General features: G+C 33.9%; 1 protein-coding gene across 1 annotated transcript in view; it reads left to right on the forward strand.

Annotated features, from left to right (window-relative positions):
• The window catches only part of CFAP47 (cilia and flagella associated protein 47), a 296518-nt gene that overhangs the window by 91924 nt on the left and 186492 nt on the right, over window positions 1-18102 (forward strand). Inside the window, exons 38-42 of the mRNA XM_068686651.1 lie at window positions 57-207; window positions 1133-1221; window positions 3565-3651; window positions 10869-10945; window positions 13121-13266. Coding sequence (XP_068542752.1) covers window positions 57-207; window positions 1133-1221; window positions 3565-3651; window positions 10869-10945; window positions 13121-13266 — 550 coding nt within the window. The remainder of the gene's footprint in view (window positions 1-56; window positions 208-1132; window positions 1222-3564; window positions 3652-10868; window positions 10946-13120; window positions 13267-18102) is intronic.

An 18102-nucleotide genomic window follows, 5' to 3' on the forward strand; every position in this document is an offset into this window, starting at 1 on the left:
CGAGTCACGATTTTGTGCCTGATTATTTAAGGGATTATTGTTATTATTTTGCCTAGGAGACAAACAAGTATAAACGTGGAATTCACTAGTCGTTTTCTGCGCCCTGCTGAAGCAGTTTTGCTACTGATCTCAAAGAGAGTGGGTGGAATAGGTGGTGCTACACTGACGTTCTCTCTGAAATCTGAAGTCAAGCATATTGAGCCTGCTGTAAGTCTGTGTATGAGATTAATATTGTCACAAAAAATACTGCTCAACTGTATATTGTATCAAACAAAAGTGAACTGAGGTAAGAATAAAAAGGTCAGTTACTATCAGCATTTGCCTTTGACCTATTAATATTCATGTTTCCTATTTTAGCCTTTGTATGTGTAGAGAAAGGTCTAGAGGAATATCTAAGATGTCTAAAGATGAAAATCTCACATAGATATGGAACAAATTAAAAATTTTGGAGCTGATTGCCCTGAAAATAAATCTGGCCTTCTTTCAGCATATGAGTACTTTTGGAAATTCCATTGCAGAGATAGTGATACACCTCTTCAGCTTAAGAGCCTAAATGTCTTCATCTGACATTTCACTTGCCAGATGTAGGTGGATAGCTAACGTCTGTTAGATGTTGCTAGGTTTATTTGTGCTTTTTAATTTAGATGGTTGTTAGATTTAAGATACACCCCAGAAATAGTGAGAGCAAAGACAGGCATGCTTTCCAGCATTTGTTATCAGCCATTCTTTGAGCAGATCTGGATAAGAACCTTAAGAACCTCTCCTGAACTGAGATGGAGTTTGAGTCGCCTTTTTTTTTTTTTTTTTTCCAATGGCAGTTTTTATACCATAACAGTAGACATTGATGTTAGAGAGGAAGGTTGGGACAGGAGGAAAAAAAAGGAGAACATGTCAAGCAGATAGTTTGGTTCCTGTCCCTGTGCTATCATTTTGAAGAGGATTTACAAGGTGGTGAAGTTTAACATGTTTAAAATGAAATAGTCTTTAACTCTACTGGCAACAAAGATTAGCATTTTAATTATGTGAATTCTGTAGTCATCAGTGGTCAAATACTTTTTGTAATATTTTCCTTGTAGTATTTCCAATGCACATTTTTTTTTATATATTTATGTACTTTTTTGTTCTCTTTTAGGATATATTAAAATGCAAATCCCCATGTTATGAGCTGAAGAAAATTGTCCTAAATGTTACTAATCCCTTCAGAACTGATGGCATATTCAGGTAGACAATGCTATAAAGACAAGACTATTCTGATTATGCTGATTTATTTACTCTTTCTCCATAATTTTCATTTTCTATTTAAAAATGTAAAACCTTGAGGTTAAATGATAGGGATTTACATTAGCCAAATTGTTACAAGCACTGTGAAGTGGAAGCTATCATAATGAATAAAGAAAATAAATAAGTCTTAATTGAAATCCATCTCAGTGTAAGCAATAAAGCTAGAGCTTTAATCAAATGGAGTTCATGAACATTACTTGTATTTTTGTGTTTGGCTGAGGTCCAGCAGAATTCCAGAGAGAAACATGCCATGTTAATTAATAGTTCGTTATTTTTTTCCCCCAATCTCCTTTATCCTGCTGTTTAAGTTATTAAGCATGCAAAAGAAAAAATATGCTTTTGCCTTGAGGCTTGCATCACTATCAGTTAATCTAATTTTTCATTTGTATTCATCATAGATGTAACAACTACAGAATTATAAATGTTTTTGTTAATACAAAAGGCATAGAATACCCGTTTGGAATCTCAGTTTATGTTATGTGACTCCATATTTTGTTTTTAAACTGGAAAGCTACATATGGGTTCATATAGTTCATTTATTTACAAGTACATTTTCTATGACATTTAAACTTGTGTTATTGATCTATTTAATATGTTCCATAGGCTGTGAATTAAATTTCTCTTTCATCCACAGAATAGGTTTGATATAGGTTTAGAATAGGTTTGATATAGCTATAAAGAGAATTATTTTCATTGCTCCAACAATGTGCCCTGGCATAACCTCCTGTGTGTGAATCAGATGAATTTGTTTAGTTTGTCTTTTTTTTTCTCAGTCACTGAGGTGGTCATTCAGGCTTTCTATAATCAGTTCTATCATTTAAATATCTCTCAGCAAGAATAGATTAAGGTGATTAAGTAGTTTAATTTTATATATAGCGTTCGACAGCTATATGACAACTATGTGAATTAATTATCAATTTGGACCATATTTGAACCAGTAATCTACAATTAAAGATTCTTTGAATAATTTTGCCAAAGTTTTGAAAAATATCTAGTGTTCCATGAGGGTGAGTATTGCTTATTTGCAAATAAAACTAGGAAATGCACTTGTGATACCAAGGAAGTAACCTTTCTACAGAAAAGAGGGATGAAAATCTTAAAACCTTATGTATAAAGTAGTACTATTTAAGAAAAAGACAAATTAAAAAGTCTCTTTGTTCTTGTGTCAAATAACATATGGTGGCAAATGACATATATTTCCAAAAGCTGTAAGTTATGCAGTCTAAACCAGAACTAGCATTCTGCTATTTGTTAGGTGTTACTTGTTTCATCAGCTAAATATTGTCACCTTTTTTTTTTCTTTTTTTTTTTTTTTTTTTTTACATTTCAGAGCTTTTAATACTTATGTATAGTTAGATATTTTAAAAATTACTGTATCTTAAACTGATTATTGAAAGTTTGTATTTCATTAAGACAAATTAGTTGAATGCATGTAAAATAATCCATTAAATTGTGAAACAGCTACTTTTTACCCAAAAATAGAAAAGGTATTTATGTATTATGAAATACTACAGTACCTAACCATTGGTATTATTATTTTTTAGTGGCAGATTAAAATCTTGGGCAGAACATCAACTAAAACTGTGATTAGTTGATTAAGATTGTGACTGTTGGAGAGTTTGAATTCAGCTCCACAGCTGGGGCTATGCTAGCTGACATTAGCTTCTGTATTTTTAGTATGCACTCTGTAATTTTCCTTCTGTTCTTGCTGTCCTTTGTGAGTACAGAGAAAATGCAGAAGTCTGGCTTCAGATAAATGAATTCAGTGGCTGGTGCCATGTAACAGAAGTTCTACAATGATACCAAAACCTAGTTCTTTAATAATGACTAGCAGTAGATGAGTGAATTATCCATTACCTACAATGGAAATAATGTGTGCACAATGTAATGTACACAAAAGGAAAGAAGATCATAATCTTCTAGGAAAAATGAAAGTGAAGCATTTGTTCATGTTTAATTAGGGAAATGACAATTTCCTGTATCTTCCTGTATCTTAATAGATTCCCACATTCCAAAAACAAACAAACAAACAAAAAACACTTTAGGTCTGTTCAAATGTAAATGAAATTATTTTCACTCATTTAAATTAGCACAGAACTTAGCATAAATTATACTTTAGAATAGTTTTTCCAATTTAAAATATGAATATCATTCGTCTTGAAAAGCACATTGTTCTTGTTTGTGAAATTTTCTTTTTTTTTTTTTTTATTTTTGAAAAAAGCTAGATTTTTTCCTCATTCTGCTAGTAAAATGTAGTGTTTAAGTGTACTTGCCATATTCCAGGGTCATTTTGCTGGAATCCACAAGTTGCTTATCTCAGCCAGAACAGATATATCAAGCCAGGCAAGTAAAGCAAGAGCAAACATTCAGGTAAGTTTTAAATTGTAATTACTAATTATACTATAATGAGTTGTACAGTTTCATTAGTATTACATATTTGTGTGTAGCTGTGTGCATACCAGTTGTAAAGAACTACAGGCTGAGAAACGGAAGTATGGTAGGACTGTGTAACATTTTTGAAATACCTTACAGATAATTTATTCAAACAGTGGAGGAAAGACAAATATAGTATAAAAGGTAAAAATGATAGTAATGTGCTAACTAGAAGAAGTGTTATACGAAGTAGAATTGAAAGGTGAAATATTGGTGCTGGGACAGGGGCAATCATGGTGACTTAGGTGACTGAAGTGTTGACAGAAAATATCAGTAAGACTCCAGTTCACCAGGACCTGAAAAAGAGAAGGAATAGTTCTGAATCTCAGAATGAAGACTGTAGGTGTATTTGAAGGTGTAACAATGGGATCACATTTTTAATTATAAGTAGGCAGTCTAGAGAATTCTAATTGTTCTGAAATCTAAAATGTTACAGGATAAGTAGGCCCCTGCAGATGCAAATGAGGATGAGGGGATATTAGTGCAGAAATATTGATATAAGTTAATATAATTTTGTGTCTAGACTTTATTGCTTAAACAGACTAGGGACAGATTTTCTAGCATAGGCAATGTGGAATGTGAAGGAGAGTTCAAAATAAGTGTGGTAAAGGTAATAAAATGTCAAAGACTGAAAAACAGTAATTTGGAGTGGGAGTCAAGGAGAAGTGTATCATAAAGAAGGTTCTGTGCTTAAGACAACTTACAGTCCGAAAGCAGGTATTTCAGTCTTCACTGTCTTTAATTGTTAGACAGTGAGATAAATACCAAGCTGTTTAGATGAACAGGCAGTAATCTTTAGGGGCATTGCAGAGGAGAGATGTAGATTAGAACTGTTCATAGTCAAGGTTAAAGGAGAAACAGACAATCCAGAACAGGTATGGCAATCTTTAGGGTACTCTTTTGAAATGGTTCAGCATAGAGAAAGGATGACCACAAATGTCTAATACTATTTTTGGAACTTACCAGATGTTATGAATTGTACTGTTTTAATAAATGTCCTTTTAATAACTCTATTTTTCAGCAAAGGACTAAAAGTTTTAATTCTATGCCTATTTAGATTCTTCATTCGCATATTTGGTTATTTAGTTACAGAGATCTGTTTCTCTAGCCTTCCATCACTTCAACTGTATTTTAAATTATTTATTCATAGATAACATTCATAAATATCAGTTGGAATAGTATAGTACATTAAAAACAAAACAAAATGAAACCACAAACAACAGAAGTCAGCTTACTGGAAAGATAACCAATGTGTAACCAATCAGATTTCTTCTCAACAAAAGACGCAGGAACTAACTTTTAAAATACACCACCAGCAGCCCTCTCACATTGAATGTGAAGAATACTCCAGCTCCAAAACATTATCAAGAAAGAATACTGTAGCTACCAAAACACTATTACATAGATATCAGAGGTGGATGCTTTTGATGCTGTTCTGTCCCTTGTTTGTGTCCTGTGTGCTCTGTGCACTCACAGCCAAGCTACATTTACCAGCTGTGCTACAATAATTGAACATCTAGCAATTAACCTCAGTGTTACAGAGGTTACAGATTGTACTAGTAAATTATACTTTAAGGTATCAGAAACTATTGGAATAGTTAGAAAATGCCTTTTCATCTGCATAATTTATCTTCAATACATAACACAATCTAAAAAATTGTAATTGTAGTCATACATCTAGACCTAACTCTCATTAAAATGGATTTGAGAGCAGCTTAAGTCTTTAGAAAGCTCCAGTATTGATTTGCATTTTATTGATCTCCAGTATCTGCAAACATATGATTTGATGTTTCTTTTATGTGTAAAATCCATTTAGATGCTCCTTTTAAGAATGATTGTTTCTTGAATGGAACATAACAAACTTCTGACATTTGTCCTAAAAGTTACTATTTTTACAATATATTACTGATCAATACGTAGATTATACCTGCAATCATTTTTTATTCTTTTGATAAAATGTAGAAAATGCCTTCTACAAAATGGGGGCCTGTTGGTTCTACAAAATGGGGGCCAAGTGCTCTCTAATTGTAACCTTATCATAACATCAGTGCTTACATTTTAAGTAATTGTGTCTGCATGATTTATATCCTTTGCATGCTTCAATCCTAACATCTTGAAGTTTCAAGTGAGCCTACCCACTAGATCAGGTTTCCCAGGGCTCCATCTAACACGGCTTTGAGCACTTCTAGGGATGGGGCATCTACAACTTCTCTGGCCAGCCTGTTTCAGTGCCTAGGAGTAAAGAATTTCCTCCTAACATCTAATCTAAATCTCTCCTCTTTTAGTTTAAAACAATTCTCTCTTGTCCTATCGCTTTCTCTCTATGTCTTCCTGGAGCCTTCTCTTCTTCAGGCTGAACAGCCCCAGCTACCTCAGCCTTTCTTCACAGGAGAGGTGCTCCAGCCCTCTGATCATCTCTGTGGCCCTTTTCTGGTCCTTCTCTAACAGCCATGCATCTTTCTTGTGCTGAGGGCCACAGACCAGGATGCAGCACTCCAGGCGGGGCCTCACAAGGGCAGAGCAGAGGGGAACAATCCCCTCCCTCCCCTGCTGGCCTCTGTTGATGCAGCCCAGGACGTGGTTGGCCTTCTGGGCTGCAAGTGTGCAATACTGGCTAATGTCAAGCTTTTTGTCCAGCAGATCTCCCAAGTCTCTTTCCACAGGGCTGCTCTCAATGAGTTCTTTCAGTGTATCCTCATGTCTGGGACTGAGAGGTGCAACACCTTGCACTTGGACTTGTTGAACCTCACTGTGTCCATGTGGGCCCAGTTCTCAAGCTTGTCCAGGTCCCTTTGGATGGCATCCCTTTCTTCTGTTGTATCCACAGAATATTGCATATAGCTTCTTAGCATTGCTTACTTTTTATTTTAACCAGGGATAATGCCAGAAAATCCAAATATTTTGAATTTTATGTATTTATATATTTGTGTACTCCTTGTTGTAAACAGTTCCATGCTTCAAAGAAAAAGGTACACTGAACAGAATACTTGTATTTACTTACTGATCTGATGAAAAAAAAAAAAAAGATCTAAAAGGGTCTGTTGTGTCCACGTCTAATATAGATTATGAGATGTTATATCTGTTGTTTAAGAAAATGTGGTTTAGAAATATAGTTAGGAGTCATCACAATTCTGATTAATATTTGATATGTTAGAAACTGATCTATACTAATATAAGCCACACTACCTTTTTTGGGCAGTTCCTGTTTTACTTCCTGTCTTAGTCTTTGTTCTGAGATCACAAACTAACCCACAGAGTGTTGAAAATGGCAAATATATATATGAGTTTTCTGCTCAAATGTTTCAGTATTTTCACTGCACTAGTAAGCTGTTGTATCCTTTCTAATAAACAGTTTGATTCCTTTTGTCTTCTAAAGTTTATTGATGAAGTTGCTGCTGTATGGACTCGAGATTTCCCTGTGGTGGCTGACACCTGTTAGTTTTCTTTTCACATCAGTAATATGTAGAATCTGGAACTGGAAGGAACTTAAAAAGACCATCTGAGAAATTCTACTCCAAACTCTAATACAGAAAGCAAAATAATTTTCCTTATGCAAGAATCTATTGGATAGAAAGTGTGGTTTATGGCTTGCATGGGCCAATGTAGACTGCAGAGACGTTTTTTACTTTTGATCCAGACTTGATTTCTGGTATGCCTGCTAATATGGCAAGCCCAGCCTCTTTGTGGTACTATGCAGGAAGAGGTAACTGGCAACTCAGAGATGATAGCTACTGAACTGTTTCTTACTGGTGACCAAGTATTTAAGTAGTTTCTAGTACAAATTTGAACAGATTAGACTAAACCACTGTTAGAATCAGTTGGAAGTATTCACACCTGTTGTTTTCTTTGACTCAACTGGGTTTTGTTACCAAACAGTTGAGAGGCACCCTCCTAAGCCAACCCTCACATGTAACATACTTGTGGATCTTTTAGTCTATTTAATGCATGGTTAAAAAAACAAAACAAAACAAAAAGAACCTCTTATTTGGAAGTGGCCAATTGTGTTTGCAAAAAAATAAATAAATAACAAAACAAATGTGAAGTTGCTTAGTTACCATTCCTCCCATTAAACTGAATTGCTTCTGATACCTGAGTTTTCAGACTGAAACCTGAACCACAGTGTGATACAATGTGCTTAGTTCCATAATTAGCTCATGGATCCTTTGCCCTTGTGTCTGAACAGCACATGTATAACCTTGATGTCAAAGCTTGTCTTGTCTTCTTCACCAGAAATATTTTTCGTACAGTAAAATTCAGTATTAACATGGAGTAAAATGATTGGTGCATAAGGCCTCATAGGACAGTACTGCGGGCTTAATGCCATAGCAAACTGTCTGTGTAGACTTATTTTATGGTAGCATTAAGCTGTTCTGTCTAACCCTCTCATTTCTCCCTGTATTTAAAGGAAATGTATTGAGCTAGACTGAAGGTCTGCCTTCAATACTTTCCTGATCTTAATTATATTATTTTTATTTTTATTATTACATGGGATGCAATTTATTTTTATTTCAGAAGGACAAGACACAATGTACTCATCTGCCAATATACAGCTCAATTCTCTTTCAATTTATGTATCTGCAGATACTTTGTTCATTTGGGTGAGAATAATTTTACAGAGGCAGACCTTCAAATCAGTGCAATAAGTTTCTCTGCCATTCACCTCAGAAAATAAGATTTATTCAAAGTATGGTTCACCCCAGTGAAGACTTATGCTGTACTGTTTTGGCGTCAAAGTACAATGTATTTCCATGTAATGATCTTTTTATCTTTTCTTTTTAAACAGCTTTTGAACAATTCATTATTTTTACAGTGATTCTTCTGTTGTTGACTCTGTTACTGAAATCATAACTGGGCTTTCTGATTCAAAGACAAAGCATTGAAAGAGATGATGTTTTGTATAAAATTTGTATTTTCTTTGTATTTTTGTGTGAGATAAGTTATTATTTGTTAGTAAAGAATAAATAGTATGTTATACTCACATACTTCAGAGATCATTTCCCTTTCTGAAAAATAACTTTTAAGTATAGGCATTAAAATGAATCCCCAGGGTAACATATTCTGAGAATTTTACAAGTCCATTTATTTAAGGTTGTGATTTTTTTCTTAGCCCAGCAAGATTAACAATTTATTTTAAGAGAGACCCAATAGCTACCAAATGCTGTACATGATAATTGTTTGGTATCAGCTGGTTCATCAAATTTTACTGCTGGGGAAAATGATTTTTATGTGTGAATAATATTAAAACTGAGTCTAGAACTGGAAAAGCTACTTGCAGTAATTTCTTTTAGATGCTTTACAGTGTTTGTTTTTTTTTTTTTTTTCCAGCATCTATGGGTTCTTACCTGTGCTTGTTGTAAATTACATAAAACTATCCTTCCATAAATGTAACTGCACAGTCTCAGCTCCTGTCAATACTGGTAGAAATTGTGAAGAAGGATAGAAATAAAATATAAAGTAATATCAAGGAAATAAGATGGGGGGATGGGAATAAGCAAATATATATACATATATATATATATATATATATATATATATATATATATATATATATATATATATTTTTTTTTTCCCAAGTGTTCTTTTCAAGTACGTTTGAAAAACAACATTGTTGTGAACTGAGTAAGGTGTTTAGGTTAAGGTTCATCCTCTTCATTCATTTCTCAGACAAATCCTTGATTGCATTCTGTTGCATGGTTAATTGCACTGTTAGTGTATATAGACCATTCCTGTAGCCTTGGTGTCAAAGAGATGTGGAGGGATAAGCTTTACTGTTCCTAGGCTTTCTCATCCCCTTTTTTCAGGGCTATAACCTTGTAGAAATGAATCTTGCATGTGAACTAAATTAACTGAAACAAGAAGAGAATTATGTAAAGTAGAAATTTTTGGAGAGTTTCTCTTGTGAGATTTGGTGCTTCCTAGCAAGATCGTGAACTGCTGTTCATTAATGTGGGGATTTTACACCCCTATTTCCTCATTGTAAATTCCCCCAAACCTATGCAGAGATGATTAAAATTAGTCTTTGCACAGAATATCATGGAAAATTATGTCCTAATTTATACTTACTGTGTGAACAGAAAGTTTGTAAGCCAATTATTTTACTTAATTAATTTCCACTCTAAAGTTAAAAAGACAAGATTCTGAGAATGGGATATTCTTAAAGGATGCCAAATTCAGTCTGTTTTGAAATGAGCACTGGAAGAAAAATGATTATCAGATAGAGACAGTGACAGCATCAGCTTTGGTGTTTTTTTTTTTTTTTTCCCCATGAAATAGGCAAATGTTCCATTGTCTATGTTGCATTTTTTCTTAAATAGTTGTGCCCTGTTTCCTCTAAGAAAAAAAAGATGTGTTAAAAGTTTTAAATATTTTGTGTACTACTGATGCAGTTTGGGAACAGTGAAATTATTTAAGTATCTTTGAGACTCTACCAAAATGTATGTTTTGAAACAACATAGTGCATCTTGGAGACTAGAAATATTTATTTCAAAGACTTAAATTAGAAAGTTGCGTTTAGTGGTAAACTCTTCTAATTTATTTAGAGATTATTTTTTTTTCCTGCTAAGGTGTAGTAGTGTTAAAGTCATTGTCCTTCTATGATCCAAGTAGAAATTATGAGATATCTTTAAAGCTTTTATGGTCTATACCATTAAATAAATAGAATTTTTAGATGTATTTCTAGAGTAGATTTTACAGGAAACATTGCAAATCTGCTTTGAAGTCAATTGTCAGAGGAATGCCAGGCTTTGTACCAGGGGACAATTCTTTACCTACTGCAATAGAATTCTGAAATGGTAAAGAGAAGAACTGGGACTGAATTCACCAAAAAATATTATTGGTCAGGAATGTTTTTGATTGACAAATACTAATTGTATTTTTTAATGTGGAGTTTTGTTTATAGATTACTACAGGGATGTTATACAACTTAATTGAAGGAAGCACATTCTAGCTCTGCTGTAAATATGAGTACTAACTTAAGTGGAAGAGGTGGTACCTGACATAATTGATAAGTAGATAGTTCCAAAATGTTTGTTGCTTTTGTTTGAAACATTCGCTTTTCCAGTATTTATGTCTAAAAGCCGGGAAGAAGCAATCTGTTAAGTGAAATAATAGAAATCTCCAAATTTACTATATTGCTTTCATTTTTTTGGTTCTAGTTCTGAAAATAATGTAATAAATTGTAAAAACAGTGCACTGCCTAATGAGCCAAATGAAGAGAACAACTTTAATTGCTGTAAGTACCTCTATACAACACACCTTATGTCACTAGAGTAGCAATTAGAGTATATGCATAAGCAGAATTTTGACATCTAAAATATGCTCAGAACTTATTATTTATAGCCGTGTATCATCTGGTATTTTTTTATTTATTGAAGTGATTTCTAAAGCTGCACTGTATTCCTAGTGACTTTAACAAATAAATATATATATTTTTAATGGCCCATGTATTGACTTCATGGCAGTTTGATGTGGAGTCTTTTCAGCATACCTGAGTTATTTTCAAAAATACTCATAAACAGTGCAATTCTTGCTTTTGTTTCCTATGAAATGTCAGTCAAAAGTTCTGTAAAAACATACAAATCTGGAGTTGTAGCCTTTTCTGAGACTGTCAGAAGTCCACGTGAGCAAAATTTTGCCGTATGAAATTATTTTTTTCCTGTTGGGATATAATGCTTGCTTTCTATGAGGCCATGTGGAAAACAGATTTGTAATATGAATCGCCTAGCTCTTCTATTTATATTTATTTCTCATATTGTTTTCTGAGATGTGATTAACAACCAACTAATACAAAGCTCATAAAAATTAAAAGTATGTATCTTAACTAATGAAGTGACGTACCAAAACTATGTTTTTGCTTCTTGTGGAAGTGCACTTCTGCTTTGAGTATACTTCTTGATACTTCTCCCTGTAGCATACCAAACAAGATCCAACTAGGAGTCTTCCACATATGTTTTCTTCTGAGACAATGTTATTATTAAGGGTCAGGAGGAGTCCTAATTGGAGAGCAGTAGGAATCAGAAAATATTTTTGTATTTTTTCTTGAAGCAACCATAATAAAGAACAGAATTGTCAAAAAATCTTAAATTATTTAATAAATGTACTTCTTTGGTGATTGTTTTAATTTTGCACAGTCCAGAAAGCAGGTGAAGAGGGAGGGTTTTCACAAGACTAATTCAGTCTGTACCACAGTTTGAATACTTTGAATGAGGAATACATACTGCAAAATACATACTTTGAATGAGGAATACTTGAACAGGTGACAAGTTTAAGAACTGTTACCTTACATAGTAAAAAAATTTACCATATTTGATGAAAGGGTTAAAATGGGCTTTGGGTTCTGTTGGCGATTGTTTGTTTGTTTGTTTTTGTCATTGTTTATGTAAGCTTTGGAAATGTCAGTTTCACGTGCAACTTAGCTGTTTGTTGAAATGCGAATATTGGGAAATTCCTATTATTGTTTGGAAAACAAACTGGACTATGGAAAGAAAAGGTCGTTGAGGGTGAGAGGGTAGAGGTTATGGCTTTCATTAACGTGGTTCTTGGATTTTGGGAGGGAGGTGCTGATTCACTTACATTTAATTAGCCAGAGTTTTGCATAATTTTCTTATGTACCCCCGCTTGAGCCAGGGAGGGTTGGACCAGATTACCTCCAGAGGTCCTTGTCCTTCCTAACCTTAGCTGTTCTGTGATCTTCACTTTTGGTTGCCTGCACTTTTAGGACTGAAAACTCCTAGTTTTCTCTCCTAGTTTTCAGTCTGTTGATCTTTCTAGAAGGTTATGCAGCCAAGGTAGAATGAAAGTCAGGCTCTGAAGTACCTTACCAAAATATGAAGTACATTACCAAAATATGCTCAGGAGGGGAAAAACAGTCGCTGAGAAAGTAGTCTGACTCACAGATTCACCCATAAGATTCCTAGTATCCTAGGAAGAAAACACTATCAGCATTTTTTTTTTTCCGAAAGTAATACTGAGAAAGTATGCTTTCCAGAACTTAGCTTTTGTCTATTCCAGAGGATTTCAGGTTATAATATAAAATGTACTTTCTGCCACTGGGGGCAAGATGGTTCATTTAAATAGTATTAAACTGTATTCTTCTTACTGGTAAGAGGAGTTGTTTGCTTGTAGACTGTACATCTTTAAAGAGTTTTATTTTTAATTTTTTTATAGATCAGTCTGATTTCCCTGCTTTTGCTTCAATGCATGAAATAAGAACAAAATAAATTAGAAAAATGAATGCGAATAATACAGCATGCAATATTGCAGCATATTTACACAAGTGTAACTTCAGAGTACATTAAATACTGATTACTACAGCAGGCTGTATACGGTATCCTTATATTTAAATTCAGGCAGTATTTTGCAACTGGTGCTGTTGTATCTAAGCAACCATTAAAACTTATTTTAACAGCTGACCAGTCCAGCCTCCTGCATGAGTTCTTCAGTCCAATGGAAAAACTGTTCTTGACAGCGAGAAGTTCTTCAGGCTTAGAGATTCACTTTCTTCCCTTTAATCTGGAAAAACGTTACTGCACTGTCATTCTGGTTAATGAACTGGTAAGGATGGAAAATATGTTCTGTGATTGGCTTTCACGTGATAGTCTAGTCAGTTAAGAAGACTATTTCTGTAAAACTTTAAGATGTTTGCCAGTTATATGTAAATAGGGTAAATGAATATATAAATCTGTTATGTACATATGTTCACATAATGTTTTTGCATGCATATGCAATTATAAAGATATCTGTATGCAGACTTTTGGAAATGAAAACATGAAAACCTTTTCTCTTTCCATATATATATATATATATGTTTGAAATAAAATATTCCTATAACTCTTTTGGGGAAACATTGCTTAAGAATTTGATGAGAGGTTTGCATAAGGTTACAAGTTTCAACTAAGAAATTTAAACTAAAGTTCTCTGCCCTTTTATCTCCACAAAGCAAATATGGAATTTAAAACATTTATCTTGATATGGGAGCAAGAGTAATGCTTTTGGATGAGAAATAGACAGGGAAGAAATGCAGTCTTTACTGTATCTAGGATAATATGCCAAAGTAGAATAATAATAATTTTCCTTGCTCTGTCTCTCCTTTCCCCCCCCCCCCCCCTTTTTTTTTGGTTTAAATAATGCTGTCCAAATTCCGTTCAGTTCTTGTCACCAGTGTAAGGAAATCTGCTGAAAAGGTTGTACCTGAATACTAACTCTGTTGCTGTTACTGTTTATTTTTTTCTTGATTCATGCAATCTGGCATTTGACATATGTTTTTAACTGGAATTGATTTCATCAAATTACCAAGACTCAGTTTTGACCAACTTTCAGCACTTAAAATTTGCACTCCAACTCCTTCGATGTTCCTATAATCCTTTATCTCAGTGGCCACAACCTTCTTATTTCTGTCTTTCATCCATCATTTCACCTCTTTAAACCACTCTGCTGTGTTTTTTCCCTAGCTGTCATTGTTCTTCAACACCCTATTGTTTCTCTAAACTTCTTCTACATGTGGTTGATCTCAAGGCTTTCATTCTTCTTCTTACGTCCATAATACTACCTCTGTTTCAGCTTTCCCTCTGAGCAATTGCATGTATCTGCCATTTTGTCTGCAATGTTTTCATGATTTGTGGTGGTATATCCAAAACTTATTTATTTATACTTTTTCTCCTCCACGTTATTAGCTTCCATATTCTTCCTTGCTATAGAGCAAGAGACTACTGCTAGTGTTTGGTGTTTTTGTGTTTGGTGTTTGTTTTTATTGTTTAACTGTGACTTTGGTTATGGCACGTGGTCTTCTTAACGTTCTCTTTGCTTTAAAAGGAAAATATAACTTATGCAATTATGCCTAAGTCTGTAGATACAATCCTATTCAATATTTGAAACCAACCACTGGCTTTTTTTTTTTTTTTTTTTTGTCTTTAAGAAAGTCACTTGGTTGGAAACCTTAAGGAACATACAGTTTTGTTGTGGTTTAACTTCAGTGGGCAGCTAAGAATCACACAACCTCTTGCTTACTACACTACTTTCATCAAAAATGCAAAACACAACGAAGCTCTACAGAGAAAAAGTAGCTGCATCTCAGCCAAAACCAGAACAAGTTTATTTGAGTTTCTTGAAAATAAGTGGAGAGAGAGATTAAAGATTTTCTTCTAGCTCCTACAGTCAGACAGTGAGCTTATGCCATAGCATTACCTTACTGGCACCAGGGAATTAGCTACAAAGGGGTTATATAAATGTCCCTCTGTCAGTGCAGTGTTGTCTTTGTTCACAGTTCTGTGAAAAGAAATCCAACCCAGTGCTCAGCATTATTCAAAAAGAGATTTTTTGAGGGGGGAAGAAATAGACATATAAATGTGAAACCTCAATACGCCCTAAGGAGCTATGGTGTACACACCTTAACTATTGTGTGCAGTTCTAGTCACTCCAGCAAACAGTATAATAGGAATCAGGGAGGAAAAGAAAGAAAGAAAGAAAAAAAAAAAAAAACAAGAAGCAAGAATGATAAGAAGTATATAATGGTTTCTTTATGGAGAAAGATACTAAAAAGAAATTAATTTCCTTCAGTTAAAAAAAGAGACAGGTAAGGGACATGAAAGATGCATATAATTATGAATAATTTGCAGAAAGTTAATAGAGTGATTGTGGCAAGAGATACAAACTGAACCAAATAAAGTACTTTTTTTATATACAATTATTAATTTATGTAAGTCAACTATCACAGGACGCTGGTTGCTCTAAATGTTAACTAGTTCAAAAGAAATTAGACAAACTCATGGAGGCTGGTTTCACCACTTTTAATTCAATATGATGATCTGGATGCAGTCTCTAGATAAAGAATACCCTAACCTACAGTTTTCTGGAAGCAGATCTAAGAAGGATCATTTTCTACATGCTATGATTTTATAATCTATGCTGTTGGCATTCTTGCTGTTTGTTTTTTTATTAGGAGCAGAAGTATATGCCCTGACAGAAAATAGGAGTCTCATGCTACATTAGGGATTTTAACAACAAAGTTGTTTAATGAAGAGAGGGGAAATGGAGACATGCTAATGAGAGGAAAGCAAATCAGAAAGAGATGTGATCCAAGTTATGGACAGTTAATGTTTCTGACAGCCTCTAGAAACCATTGAGAGTTATCCCCAGTGGTGATGTAGAAACATCTAAAATTTGACACCTGGCTCCTAGTCATTTGTCGTAGCAGAAAGCATTAATGCCTCTGAGGAGACACTCATGTCCTGTATGGTAACTGTTTCTGGAAGACCTGTTCCTTTAATCTTAACTGGTTAGGTGGGATGCATTTAAAGGCTACTGAATGTGTAATGAGTTTGATATGTACAACCTTGGGCTAGGAAAACGCAAGTCCCATCCACAAAATTGTATCATATATAGTAAAATGTGGAAACTCCTAGAGTAAGATGAAGCTGCAAAGTATCTGTCGTGACTTGTACAGTGATGACAGGTAGAAATTGGCTTTAAATATTGTGTATATGGCTGCAATATCACGATTGCACCATTTTCTCATTGACAAACAATTGTAGCTGTATGACCAAGCTGTATGATGGTCAAATGGTTTTGTATAATGATGGAGCTTGTATTGTTCAAATACAAGCTTTTTGAACTTTTGCTTTTTTATAAAAGCCCTTTAAAAGCCCTTTCTGGGCTTTTGCTGTTTATAATCTAATAAATCATTTAATTTAGCATTTCTTTCTACATACCTTTCCTAATCATTAAGACAAATGGACAAAAACAGCAGTCAGAGTCAAAATGTAGCTTCATTACAATAAAAGATGTTGAGATCCAAAACACTAGTTAAATGTTGCGACTAGATGTGGCTTTATTTTTTTTTTTTAAAGAAAGAATCTGTATGTTAACTTTTCTAATGTTTGAAATGACAGAACAAGTTGGTTATCATTTCTCAAAGTTTTGTTTCCGTACTTGTTTTTAAGAAAAATCAAAATTGGTATTATTTAAATTTTCAGCATGTCTTTTCAGAGAAGGAATTGTATATTGGGCAATATAAGTGGGTTGTTTTTTCTCTAGATTTCTGTTTCTGGGAGATAATCTAAATATGAATGACTTTTGATTTCAATGATAGTCATTTATGAAGTCATAGTTTAAAATTGTCACTCTAGATTTTCACAGGTAAATATCTAGTATGAAATTAAATGGCTTGTTTAAAGAATACTCTCTGTTGTTCTTAATTACTGACTTTCATGGAAACTGCAAATTTCTAGTGGCTATCCATGCTTTTGCAATATTATCTAGCAACACAATTAGATAAATAGCTTATTCAACAGACATTTTATTTTTATTTATTTATTTATTTAAACATTAAGCCCTAGAAAATGTTTATGCTAGCCTTTGCAGCTCATGAAAACTGGAAATATAAATGATGAAAACCAAGGGATTCCCTTCTAAATTTGCAAAATGGATTATGATACCCATTCTGCTGAGAAAACCTCAGCAGAAAGAAAACAGGATTTGCATTTTATGGAGATCAAAAAGCAAGATTTCTTCAAAGCAAGAAGGGAAATGGGGAAGCTTGTTCCTACATACAAGTATGTTGATGTCAGTGATGACAAAAAAAGTAATTGATAGTAGAACGGCAACCTAGCAACCAGTTCCTTCATGAAATTAGTTGTACGTGCTGCAAGCTTCTGAGCTTGTTAGTGGTCCTTACGGAGTCAAAACACTGTGTCAAACAGGAATAATTTCTGTTTAAATTGGTTCCCAGGAGTGGCTATTAGTTTGGATGTGGGAAACCTATTTTCCTGTAGGTTTCTTTAATCCTTCTCAAGGAAGATTTGTCTGAATTCTTGAACCAAGGAAGGGGAGAAAATGCCATCAAAGTTCAGTAGTTTTCCTTCTGCTGTGCTAGAAACATAACTGCAATGTTTTTGGCTTTAGCATAAATATTTGATGATGCTTTGAATAAAATAAAAAGCAGGTGTATCTTCTGTTATTGACCAATATTAGAGTGAAAAAATTGCATTGGCTGACAGATAAACTAACAGACATAAATAAATAAGTTCCCTCATATCTGGAATGAAGAATATATGAAATAAATGCAGTTTTGAGGCATGATTTTATAGAATATAGTTTATGGAAATATGTGTTGACTTTCTGTGGTAAATTATATGTCTAGTCACAGCAACATTTGATCCTCTGCCTTGCAGTCAGTAGAAACTAAAGTTATACAAAAGTTTGCAGAAAACTGAAAGAAGTTAACAAAGCAATACTATTATGTCTATTAAATCTCCTGGTGTATGTATATATGTATCTAATTTAATTACGTTTAGTCTTGGGATGTTCTCTTTGTAGTCTTTGTAGTTTAGAGTACTTTTTTTTTTTAATCACTTTTCTGTTTTTATTTACTTCCTCCCTCCCCCCCACTCCTCC

Source organism: Anas acuta, chromosome 1 (assembly GCF_963932015.1).
Source record: "Anas acuta chromosome 1, bAnaAcu1.1, whole genome shotgun sequence".
In the NCBI taxonomy this organism is placed as follows: Eukaryota; Metazoa; Chordata; class Aves; order Anseriformes; family Anatidae; genus Anas; species Anas acuta.